Source organism: Rhinolophus hipposideros (assembly GCF_964194185.1).
Source record: "Rhinolophus hipposideros genome assembly, chromosome: 20".
NCBI lineage: Eukaryota > Metazoa > Chordata > Mammalia > Chiroptera > Rhinolophidae > Rhinolophus > Rhinolophus hipposideros.
In genome coordinates this window covers 17,161,728-17,174,618 of record NC_138066.1, presented here as the reverse complement: position 1 = coordinate 17,174,618, position 12,891 = coordinate 17,161,728, and the positions used below count along the sequence as shown (strand labels likewise).

Sequence of the window (12,891 nt, the reverse complement as noted above, 5' to 3'; positions counted from 1 at the left end):
CAAAACCACGAGAACTACAGAGGGATAAAGCAAAACAAGAACGATAAAACAAATCAATATTTATCAAAAGGCCAAAATTAGTGACCGAATTCTCCCTACATTTAAGATGCTCTTTCAAAACCAGGCAAGCAAGATCAAGGAAAGTTGAATGTAGCCAACCTCTGTATAGAATTATGTAGTTACAGGTTTATACACATTTAATGAGATTAATGGTATATAATTTTCATAAGGTATTTTGACCAATAATTGATGATTGTCAATGGAAAAAGTTCACTGTAGTTTCCCTCTAATGTTTCCAGAGTTTAGTTAAAACCAGGAATCAGTAGAACTCTAGCTGATGGTTCAGTGAACACAGGAATTAAAAAGCTCCCAGTTCATCACAGGAGCCCGGGACTGGTGGAAAACAGAACAAGAGGAGCTCCGTGCTGCCCAGGTTTGTAACGCAGACTTCCTAAGCTCACTTGAAGTTTTGTGTATTTCATTAGCTTCTCTGCACAAATGCGGACAGAGAATAATACTCAACATCTCTCTGGATATCACAGCTGGATAAAAGCCTATAAATGTGCTGGTATTTCCACAAACAAGGTTCCCCCCCCCAAAACTTGAGCTTGCTAGTAATTCTGAGAGGTTCCCCCACCCCCGCCTGGCCTAGAGGTGAAGTGATGTCTTTGGGTTATGGTTAAATTCAAACTCTGTGGAGAGTCCTCTCTTGCACACTCGAGACTATTTGAAAAAGAGCCTCATGCAGAGCCCAAATCAGTGGGAAAGGCTGCTACTAGGTTCAGACATGGAGTTCTTCCCCACCCTGCAGTTACTTTCTGTCTTTTGTCCTTTCAAGACTGGGAAGCATTTTCTGAGAGATATGCTGTACAATTTGTCAGGTAAGAGGGGAAAATTAAACACCAAAGCTATTCCCATACAGGAAAGCAAATGTAATTAGGGGGGAAGGAATGGTCACTGTGTTTGTCCTAACAAAGGTACCATCCACTTGGAAGAACCCAGACACAATTTCTGTTCCTCAAACAGTGTTTATCTTTGCACGTCTCTCATTTGTAATACCACTAGGTATTATGCAGTGGGAAGTGGAGGAAATGGGTCAGCCAATGGCAAGTTGAAGATCTTATAAGCAAAAAAACGCATATTAATACATCTAACCTACCAATCATCATAGCTTAGCCTAGCTGGTTTCTACTGAACGTGTATCACTTCTGTACTCTCATGAAGTTGAAAAATCCTAAGTTGGCCGTGGGAAGTCAGGGACTGTCTGTGGTTTACTGAGCACTTAGTACATGACTGCAAACGGGAAGAGAGCTCTTTGAATGAGTGAGTCGTTTTTCATTACTTACAAAATTTTATCAGCCTGCTTGGTGTACTTGGAATTTGCTTATTGTGAATTCAACAACAGCTCTATGTAGTAGCCACAGTCCTTTTTGCTGATGGGTAAAATCAATGATGTCTCCTTTTATCAGCGTTTACTGTATCCCTCAGTGTCTTTTGCCTTCTACATAAATGTGCTAAAACTTCACCTTTATTCTTGTTTGCTGAGATCTAGATTTAGAAATAACCTTGGGCTTAAAGGATGAGGATTTTGATACCTGCAAATGGCAGAAAAAGGAGTCATCTTTGTATTCTTCGTAATTGCTCTCGAGTCATGGGAAAAGTAGTCAGCTAGTGACCTGTGCATGCGTTCTGGGAATGGTGACAACTCTGCAATACCAAAGTGCCTTTCTGAAATTTGGTCTAGGACTTGCACTGAATACAATGTCCTCCTCTTTCAGGAAACTGGCAGGCGGACAGCTGTACTCCTGTCCTGTCTCTTGGGAGGCTAGTATTAGGCAGAGGTGCTCTTATAAGTGTCACTCATTGAATGGCAATGCAGCTGGCCATGTTGTACTCCCCGGGGACTCAAAGTCAAAAGAAAAGCACAGTGGAGGGAGGAAAACAAACTTTTTTTTCCCCTGCTCCGGTGACTTAAAATAAGAATGTGTTTCCAGGAGTTTGTGTTTCATTATTATAGTAAGTGCCACCATAACCCCAACCAGAATCTTCTAGCAGGGTGGCCTGCTTAACTACACACCCAAGGAATCGTTGTGTATGTGCTAGGGGTGGGACAGGAAAGTCCAGAGATGGATTTCAACACTCTTACCCATAACCAAAACCAAACAGCGTTCAGCTTCATTTATTTTCTACTGCCCTGTCACTTGTGTGATAGAAGAAAAGATGTACCCGTTTCTATCAAGAAGCACGACGCCTGCATTTCTAGGTAGCAAAAATCCTCTTGGGAGCATCAAGGCAGATTGTTTTTGTTTTTTTACAAGCTACATAAAATCTGCAGGCAAATATTCTCTGCACTCTTTCCACATGGACTGCTACCCGGGTTTACATCTAGACATATAAACAGGGGAGTTCACTGCAGCATACAAACAGCTTTTTGTTCTTAATCGGTTCAAAAGACAGTTCATTACCTGGAGTTATTTCCACCCCAACCTGTTACCAATCAAACTTGAGGCAATTAAAATCTTAAACGAGGGGCCCCAAGTACGAGAAATGCCTACACATAGAAATTTTCTACTGTGGCTGGTAGGTGCCAGGTGGACATGCTTCCTTCAGGCAGGCAGTGGAGTTTTTTATACTTCCTCTAAGGGAACTTCCAGCCTTAGACTTCTTTGCTCAGAAGGGTCACTCAGAAAAGTTGCAACAACAACATACCCTATCACATTGTGAGATTCTCTGCACCGAGACGCACCATCCTGACTGAATCAAGTTCAGAGAAGAAACCCTTTACTCTGTCATTACGTAGATAAGACAGGCACAGGCATTCAAGTATGCTTAAATCAGCCACCTTTTTCTAGGTAAGACTCACAAATTGAAAAATAAAAAGATAGAGGAAGTGAAAAGACAACCCACAGGATGGGAGAAAATACTTGCAAATCATGTATCTGACAAGGGACTTGTGCCTGGAATATGTAAAGAATTCTTAAAACGCAATAACTAAAAAACCCAAATAACACAGTTAAAATTGGACAAAGGACCTGAATAGACATTTCTCTAAGAAAATATACAAATGGCCAACCAGCACGTGAAAAGATGGTCAACATCACAAGTCATCAAGGAAATGCAAATCCAAACCACAAGAGACAGCACTTCATACCCTTTGGATGGCTTTAATCAAGAAGACAGATAATAACAAGTGTTGGAAAAGATGTGGCGAAACACCTGCATACACCGCTGGTGGGAATGTAAAACGGTACAACCACTTTGGAAAACTGTCTGGCAGTTCTTCAAAGGTTAAACATAAGAGTTACCCAGCAATTCCACTTCTGGGTATACACCTAACAGAAATGAAAACATGTTCACACAAAAACCTGCACACAGATGTTTATAACATCATTATTCACAATAGCAAAAAGTAGAAACCACCCAAATGTCCGTCAACAGGAATGAATAAAATGTGGTATATCCACACATGGAATAGTACTCTGCCATCAAAAGTTAATAAGTACTGATAAATCTTATAAGGATGAACCTTGAGAAATCACCAAGCCTTTTTGATAATTACTTGTACTTTTACCCAGAGCTTAATAAAAACCAGTGTTTCATTTAACATAGTAGTGACTATTTGAATCCTGACTTTTCAGTTGAAATTAAATAATGTCTTTATGATTCGGCTTTTAAAAATTCTCTTGGGGACATACCTAAGAATTTAAAAAACATGAATTCATCTTCATATTAAAAATGAAGGCAGTACCTAAACATGTCTTTTACACATTTACACATGTGAAAAATACACTAGTCATTTACAAAAACCAAAAGCGGTCCTAATATATTAGTGGAGCCCATCTACAAAGTACTTTGAGAGCCTTAACCAACAGCAGGAGATTGATGAGATTAGAACAATGTCCTGCCTTTCATTGAGTTTAGCAATTAATTTTGGGACAGGCCCCAAATGAAAAAATTTGCACAACAGTACCACTAAGTACTTGCCTTAATTACACAAAAACTGTTACCTTTGAATAGTATTACCTCCCCCTTCCCACTTTTAATATTTATGATGCCTCCTTTCTCAACCAAAGCCATCCGGGTCACAAACATTTTGTGAATAAACAACTCATACTAAATATTTATCTTGTAATTTTAAACAGTGATTATCCTTTCTCTTTGGCCTAAAGCACTCATGTCACAAGAATTAGTCCCCGAGCCCCAAATTAGGTTAATAAAGCATGCATGTAACATTGAGTTGAAGGTGAACAGTATTGGACTCTCCTTGTTTGAGCGGACCATTTAACAATACTACACCCCCAGCTTCCAACGCCAACACAGCAAACGCAAGCATACATAAATAAAATCAATCATTTTCCCACCGAAGGGGCAGGGTGAAAGGAGGGAATCCTGATACTAACACCTCCAGTTCTTGAGTGCCGGGCTTCCAAGCACTTAGAAAGTGTCAGAAACGACAGATAAGATAATGTTAATTTAAACGTATTTTAATTCATCACTTGCCTGACACTATTCTAATGAGGAGCTAAACACAACAAAATCAGAAAACCACCTCCTTAAAAGTTCACACAGCAAAGATTTTCTGCAAGGCAGTTCTTCTACCCTACGCGTGAAACCTTTCTTGTTCTAACTCACTGAAAATTAAATATGCAAAACTCCAAGCTGAGCTTAGTTTTGCCTGTGCAGAGACCTTTTTACTCTCATTCTTCGAAAACCTCATTTTGGATCTTGCTGCCAACACCAGAGAGAGGAAAGCTGGCCAACAATTCCAAATATAACATGCGGAGGCAAATGCTACAGAAATCTGTCTGACGGGAAGCAACCATGCTGAGGTCTGCTGAGGTAGATGCAGTTCTCAATCAGACCGTTTTGGTCCCTCAGTGTGGAGCAAAATGCCACGAGAAAGCAGAGGAAACCATCCAGTTTCCAGTCAGCCTCATTACCGATGCCTGATGGTATTCACTTTATCAGAGAGAACAATTCTATCCATCTCAAACAGAAAGTTGGATCAGCAGCAACTAGATATCCACCAGTTATTCTAATTTTTTTAAAAAAAAGATTTTTTAGGGACCAGTCCATGGAGATTAGTATTTTCAGAAAGCTCAACTTATGGCGTGCCAATTATGATAAAGGTCAGGTTCACCAGGGAACACTTAAAAACAGATCTCTTTCCAGTTCTCCAGGGGCAGGTTCACTAACCCCTGCTACCACTCTGAATAATTGATAAACCAGTCCAACTTGGATAAAATGATTACACTATCACTTAAAGAACTATAATGACATCATTAGATCCTCAAGTTTAATTCTTTAGTGACGTCATCGTACTGAGCACGGGGACAATTCATTTCCTCACCCAGAAGACGGTTACAGAAAACCCAAAAATAGGGCTACCAGTCTAACTGGGAAGAGAAGACTGTTCCTCACACAGAGTACTGGCCCCTGGGAAAAGACAAGACAATTAGAACAGCTTATTTGACCAGTCACTTCCTCCAGTAGTTTATCTTAGAAAAATCCCCTGTGGTTATGGCTATGTTACTGAACCCAGGAGGTAAAGTTTGCCTAGAATCACTTCTGGAACATTTTATTAGATCCCGTTCACGGTGAGGCAAGCTGGCAAAGCACACTAGACACTGAAAACGTTCCTGTCTCACAGAGCTTTGAACGGTGACCCACAGCAGCACCAGTGATGACCTATGGGGTTTGCAAAACTCCATTTCACTCCTGCACACGAGGAAAATGATCACGTTATACTTATCTAAGTAACCCAAGTCTTAGCCAGTTAAAAAAAGGAAGCACGGGAAAATATAGCCACACCCTCTAACCTCATTCCCATGTGGCACAAGTAAGCAATAATGGGACAAAACGTGAGCACACTCAGGAATCAAAATTTTCTGAGACCGTTAACTGCTTGACCTAACAACTCTGGTTGAGATGGTTAATGAAGTATCTCACTTGTGCTGGAAAGAGGGCAGGGGAGGAGGCAGGAAAGCGGGATAAGCCACACTTGAAAGAAGGCTTCCTGCCTTTGTAACAATATCTAGAAGTTTTGTAATTTATATAATAACTCAGATAAGTCACTGGTACATTCAGTCCTGGCATCTTCAAAGGGGGAACTGGAGACGTGAAACAAGCCATGCCTCATTTACTAGGATTCTCAAATCTCTGATTACCAGTTCCCATTCATGGTCTTGAAAAAAAAAAAGTATTCAATGAAATGCACAGTCTGGGCAAGACTGAATCTCACCAACACCTAAAAAAAAAATTCCTCCCTCTCTTCTCCCAGCTACAGTGGAAACTAATTGTTAAAACTTGACAAGACTTAGACTCATATAATTAAGAGATTCAGAGGTTAGATTTTAGAGTTTAAAACCCCAATGTCAGGCAAAGCAGCACATTGTTTCCATTTCTGACATTTCTAATAAACAATTTCAGCTTTATTAAACAAATGAGACTAAAGACAATCAAGAGTTTACAGAATTCTCACTCAACATGGGAATCACCATTCCTGGTTAACACAACTTCATCCTAGAGGTAAAACATTAACCCACATTGTAAATCAAGCAATCTACAATTCAGTCCTAGTAGATGCATCAAGCCAAGCACAATAAAAAAATGTAAGCAACTGGGAACAATAACAAGTAACACAACATATCCAGGTACAAATTGCTTCCCTGCTCAAGAACAGCCCAGGAAGCTTGATCAGAGGTATTTTTTTCCCAGGTGAATTACACTTTACAGGAAGCAAAGGCTAAAACCCACAGACCCTTCCTGTTGGTATCAGTCACTTCATAATAAAAATTTTAAAGCCAGCAGCAAATCTTCCTTCAGGATAATCATTTCTGTCCCTGCAACATTACAAGCCAGGATGGGGTGCCCTCCTGGGCAAAAGTATCTTAGGAGTGGTAATGGGAGCTTCCTACATAACTTCTGACCACAGACTTAATTTGCCCAGTATCAGTCATCTGTCTATTAAGTATTCCAAACCCTGCAATTAGTACAAATATACAGCAGGCACTATTCCACAAACCGAGAGACGGATTTCGAATGGAACTGTGGAAAGTGCTTAAGGAAACCATCACTTCCCTCCCCCCCCCCAGAAGGCTAAAAAAGGCAACAGAAGAAAACTGCGTGGGAACAAACCATCCGCCCCCCTCCTATCACGCCTGCCTCAGTCAACTGTTGCTGAACAACAGAACGAGACCCAATCTGGGTTTCCTGCGCAGACGTCTGATTTTTGTGCAGGGGAGAGGTGATTTCTCCAGGCAGAAGCTGGAGTTTAAACTCTTGGCCTGATTGTTCAGGGCTGAGCTGCTGAGGAGGATCAAGCAGCAGGCGATCCCTCCCTCTCTCTTTGGTCTCTCCCCTCCCCTCGCGTTCGGTAACGCGGGGGAAAAAAGCGCACAGCTTTCCGCTCTCCGCTCCTTAAAAATGCCCTCGCGGAGCCACCGCACACAATCTTGTCCCTGCAGCAAAGAATTTTGCAGCGAAGGGCTTGCCGATCAGGAGCGGAGAAGTGAAATCGGCGCCCAAGGGCAATTTTAATTGTCTAACCCGGCCCGATTTCCTAAGAGGCGGCAGCACGGGGTGGGGAGGGAGAGGGAGGCAGCTCCGAGAGGCAACAGGGGGCAAGCGGCGGCAGAGAAAGGGGACCAAGCGGCGAGATCCCCGCCCAGTCACCGAGGCGCTTCTGCAGAAAGGACTCCGGGGCTACCCCCACCGTTCCCCGGGAGACGTTTGCAAATCATATATGCAGCCAAAATGGCGCTGAGAATAAAAATATAATTTAAAGGCAGGTCGCCATATTGTAAACAGAGAGGTAGAGAAGAGGCGGACTCGAAAGACACCCTCCATGATTCCTTCTACAGCTGCAAACGCCCGGGAGCGCGGTCCCCGGGGTCCGGACCAGGGCAGCTCGGGCAGCCAAGGGCTCGGCGCAGCCACCCCGAGGAGAGCCCAGCCCGGCAGGAGCCCGAGGGCGGCGGGCGCGCGGGCAGGCGAGCGGCACTGGGCCCGGAGCTCCTCCCCTTCCTCCCCGCCACCGCCGGCCGTGCCCTGCCGGCTGTCCCGGCTCCCCAGCGACTTCCAGTCCCAGATGGGGCTCTCCTCGCTCCTCCCAACCCCCACCTTGGGGTCCGGACCCACCGCTGCTCCCCCCTCCCAAACGGCCAGATCCCAGCAGACACCTGGGGGCGGGGAGGCGATCGCCCAGCGGCTACAGAAGTCAGCTAGCGGCTGCGAGCGCCCGTTATTTTGGCAGCTAGGGGTAGGCCGGGTGAAGGAATGTGCCGAGAAGGGTCCGCCAAGGGGCTCCCTAGACCTTACCAGCACTGGAGGTGGAAGGCGGCCGGGCAGTGGTCACAGCACAGGAGATCACCACCTTCTTTGCAGCTATCGCAGCTGTCGTGGTTGGTGGCTCTGCCGCTTCTCCGGGGCTCCTTCTCAGGCTTCCGACTCCGCTTTTCTGCCTCGTCCGTCTTGGGGGGAGCCAGCAGAGCCTGGATTTGCTGCACACACATACAAATGGCGTGTGTGCACACTCGGAGCTCCGGGCGGTCCGTCGCCCCCACCACCACCCCGGCGCAGTTTCTCAGCCACCCACCCCTGTCCCCCTTTTGTCCTCCTTCCTCCCATCCAGTCTGCTCCCAGAACCTCTCAGCCCCCGGAACCAGGGGGAGCCCACCCTAACCGTGGTCCTGCAGCACAACAACGAGAACAGCTTCTTCCAAACGGGGAGGATCAGGGTAGGGGGATGGGGAGAGGGTGCGCGGTGCCCAGCTCGCCACTTCCTTGTATGGACAGTGGGGGACTCCGAAGCCAGGCTCGGGAGAGGCCTGAAGCCCGGTACCCGGACGTGCTGGGGGAAGCACAAAGGGGCCGATAAGAAGGGGGTGGGGAGGCCCGCCGGTGCAACGAGATGGAGTGGGTTGGCGCCTCCGGAGAGCAAATCGAGGGCGGCGGGTACGTAAAACTGCTGTAAATGTCCTCGCAGGCTGCGCTCGGCTCCCCGAATTGCAAAGATGGGAGGGAGAGTCCGGGTGAGAAAGAACCCCCCTCCCCTGGCCCTCTCGTGCTGCGAGCCCAGGACCGGCTTTGTGGGGCGGAGGGCGGAGGTTCCCTCCCGACGCTGGGGGAAGGGGATGAGGAGGGCTGCTCTTACCTCCATCAGCCCCCCCGACGTGTCCAAGTCGTACACGATCGTCTTGGTCTCCATTTTCTCCCACATTCATCCACCTCCCGGGCTGGGCGCTTTCTGCTCCGGCCCCCCCAACCCCGGGGGGAGGGGGGAAGCGGGGGGAGGGGGCGCTCCTGACCCCGGCCCCCTTTCTTTTTTCCCCACACGGGTCCCGACTTCCTCGTCCTGGCTCCCCCCCACCCCCCGGCCCCCAGTCCCCGGGACGGCAGCGTCCTCCCCACGGGCCGTGAGGGGGGAGCGGCCCCTCAGCCCCGGCCCGGTGGCTGACTGCACGGTGGGTCCCGGCTCCGGGGGTCAGGCCTCGGCGGGGCCTAGTCCCACAAGCTAAAGCCGGCGCTGGCGACCGCTGGTCCGGCCGGGAAGGTTGGCGGGCGCTGCCATCCCGGGGTTGGGGGGATCGGAGGGGGAGGGGTGAGAGGTTAGGTGAGGTTGTGGTACGTGAGGTGACTGCGGGGAGGGTGATGGGGGGTGGTCCCCGGGCTCCGCCTCTCGCCGCCGCCGCCGTCTGCGTCCCGGCTGCCGCGCACTTGGCGCAAACTTACCGCGAGCGCCCGCAAAGCCACCCGCGCAGGCGCCCGGGGATCGCCGCTCGCCGCGCGCAACCGCAGTGACAGCCGGCGGCCGGGCTCCCGCGCAGCCGCAGTGAGGTGGTACCCCCCAGCGCGCAGCCGCGCTGGCATTCGTCTGAAGCGCCGAAGCCCCCGCCTTTCTGCCCTGCGCCAGCGCACTGACATAAAAGGGCGGGACTTGAGGTGTCACGCAGGCGCCTGGAGAGCTCGTAAGGGTCACAGCGCAGCCGCAGGAACATGGGCACTCATCATCCATTGGTGTTTGTGCAAAGACCAAGAATACTCTGTTCCCGCGCAGGCGTGTTGAGGATGCTCCTCTCCCGCCCCACAACAACACAGCCGGCTCTCGCGCAAGCGTATTGTCACCTGCAGGCCCTAACAAGAATGCTTCTCCTTTCGCCATTTTGGTAATGGGATATAGGCTACCATGCCCTTGGAGTCCTCAAGCATGAACAGGAAGGAGCAAGGTGTGGTGTTGACTGGAGCTGGTAGGCTGTCGGTGACAGCAGCCCTCCTAGAGATGTTGTACTTGTTGTACTGGATTGTTTGGTTCCAGCGTCAGGTGTGGCTGGACCAGGCGCCATATTGGTAAAGAGAAAAGAAAAGCCATCTCGACGGAAAGCGATGTTTTTGGTGTCGGGTTGGATGGCTGCTGTTCCCACTTCCCTTCCGTTCCCAACAGTTAATTTTAGCCTTAGCATCTCTGCCTTGCGTAGGGGATGACACCCTGGAGAGATTCGCCTGCCTGTTACTACCCTCTTTTTGATCACTGCCCCTGAGAACTGCTTTTCAAGAGGAAGCCAAAAGGGAAGAGTTTGTGGTGCTGACAACGCCCAGCTACCTGCCTAGAGCGGACTTCAACTCCCAGTTTGCAATGCGCAAGGGGGTGGGGTTGGGCGGCCAAAGGGCGAACGGGAGCTCATTGCACTCCGGGAACAAGAATCGCGATGGGTCTGGTGGATTGTGGGAGCCGTAGTTCCATGTGCGTGCGATTCTTTGTATGGTAGGATGGACGGGGGCAAGAGTGATTTGCCTGCCAGGAAGGGATACTTTTGAGAGCTGTGGTACTGTATGCTGGCCTTTGTAGTCTGAAGGCCTCACCTCGAATTCTGGGCGGGGCTTCTTGCTACTTCCAGGGCTCCCGCCCCTCTCCTTGGTATCGCCTTCAGAAATGGGCAGTTGTCTGCCTGACTGTAGATGAAGCAGTGGAGAAGGGAATGGCATCATTGTGCCTGACACTATGCGTTTAGTTGGCGTTGTTACCAGGTAGCTGTGTCCTGTTCACTTTTGATGTTAAGCTATACTTAGCGTTCTCAGAAACATAAAACTGGAAAGTACTCAAAAGACCGTTTGTATTAATCCCCTAATTTCCAGATGCACAGAGAGGAGCAGTGATTCGCTTAGTTCCATTTATAGCAGACCTAGGAAAGAAACAGACTTCTTGATTCCCAGGCCAGGACACTGTCTAAACTGCCTGTGAGGAGTTGCTGCTGCTCCTTTGGGGGTGGTAAGGAGGATGCGTTAGATCGGTGGGGATGTCAGTCTTAGGTTTCTAATGACCCTCTTGGTGCCTGGGAAGAATTATAAGGTCACGGGCCTATGGGTGGGTGGGGGTGTGTCATGTAAACTGGATGCTCTGTCCTCTACCCGCCTCAGCAAACAACAAATCTTAGTGGCCATGGTCCAGAGATGTGGCCCTCAGCGAGAAGAGGGCTGAGTTAGATGTATGGAAGTGGTCAGACCTCATCTTTTCTGGGGCTGTATTTCATGCCCTCAGAAGTTGAGGCCTCATGAGCCCTCTCTTACTGACTTCCTTTCTACTGCTCGGGGCCCAGCTGTGCTGCTGTGTTAGCCTGAAGGCACTATGGGCAGATAAGCAAGCCACTGACACAAGCCCAGGGAGCAAGGCTTTACTTTGATGAACACCATCAGTTGCAGTTGAGAGTAGGAATAGGCTATGGGCTAATGAGGGAAATAATACTTGGCTCTGTTGACAAGTGCCAGGGAAACTGATCACTCCACACACCTTCTTCTTTGGACTTGGAGGGTGAGGTCAGCCCGGCGAGGCCAGGAGTTTTGGTGCCACCTTGGAGAGCTCCAGCCCTGGCTATTCAAGGAGGATTGAGGGGAGAGAGCAGGTGGGATACAGAAGCCTTCAGAAGTGACCTCTTGTGGCCAATCTAGGCACTGCACTCTGCATGGACTGGAGCCGCTCCATGTTCAAGGTAGTCTGTGTTAGACCCAGGAGGTGGACAGCCATGAATGGTTAAGACCTCCCTATTGGAAGACTGTAGAAGCAGGAGGTGCTGGTTGCTGTTGTGATTTCCTTCAGGGATTTTGTTTTTTGGCTTCTGACTTCCCATAACTTCCTATTGCCTGCCTCTTGCTCTTCCTCTGGAGAGCAGCCACGCAGAACACACCTCTAGCATTGGATGTACATTCTGGGAACTAAGGCTGGGCGAACGCTTTCACCTCAGGAGGTGCTGGGGGCTATAAGGGAAGGGTATGGGGATGAGATGAACCAAACTTGGCAACGTAAGCAGATTCCACCCAGCCACCTCTTCCCAGAGTCCATGGAATTAGGGCTTTTCCCAAAATTAGGAGCCAAGCCCCTAAGGTGCATTGTCCCTGCTCCTGACAATCTGGATGTGTTTGAGGCCCAGACAGATTAGAGCCTCATGTCCACAGCTTGTCTCTGATTCCTATTCCAGTATCCTGAGCCTTGCTAGCTGGGAAAGAAGGGGAAGGAGAGATGTTCAAGCTTCCTGGGTTTTGTCAGCAATGCAGTCACAGTGAGGGGGCACTTGGGAGTTTGCCAGCCTGTAGCCCTGGATCTGGCAACGAGGAGGAAATGAGGGGGAGATGGATGATCATTTGGGTTGCTGGGCTCCCACACCCCACTGGCACCAGCCATGGGGACCTCTCATTTCACTGCCATCTGTTGCACTGATGTGGGGACAGGGATCCCTGCAGCACCTGCATGTAACTGGTTTTTTATGACATCTGGGGGTTATTCGTTGGTGGGTCCAGCATGTCTGCTGGCCCTGACGTCCACATCCCATTTACCTCCCACCTCCTTTTCCTCCAATAAAGCACCTTCCACCTGGCCATTGTTTCTTTTTTTTTTTTTTT

At 48.6% G+C, this 12,891-nt stretch overlaps 1 protein-coding gene across 2 annotated transcripts in view; it reads right to left on the bottom strand.

Annotated features, from left to right (window-relative positions):
* Positions 1–9,745, bottom strand: part of PHF12 (PHD finger protein 12) — a 37,112-nt gene extending 27,367 nt beyond the window's left edge. The window contains exons 1-2 of one of the 2 annotated variants that reach the window (XM_081028111.1): positions 9,155–9,745; positions 8,320–8,501 (exon numbers count right to left, since the gene is read on the bottom strand). In XM_081028111.1, coding sequence (XP_080884237.1) covers positions 8,320–8,501; positions 9,155–9,220 — 248 coding nt within the window. In that variant the 5' untranslated portion in view covers positions 9,221–9,745. The remainder of the gene's footprint in view (positions 1–8,319; positions 8,502–9,154) is intronic. The other variant, XM_081028110.1, reaches the window with a different exon arrangement.
* Positions 9,746–12,891: the final 3,146 nt, after the last annotated feature.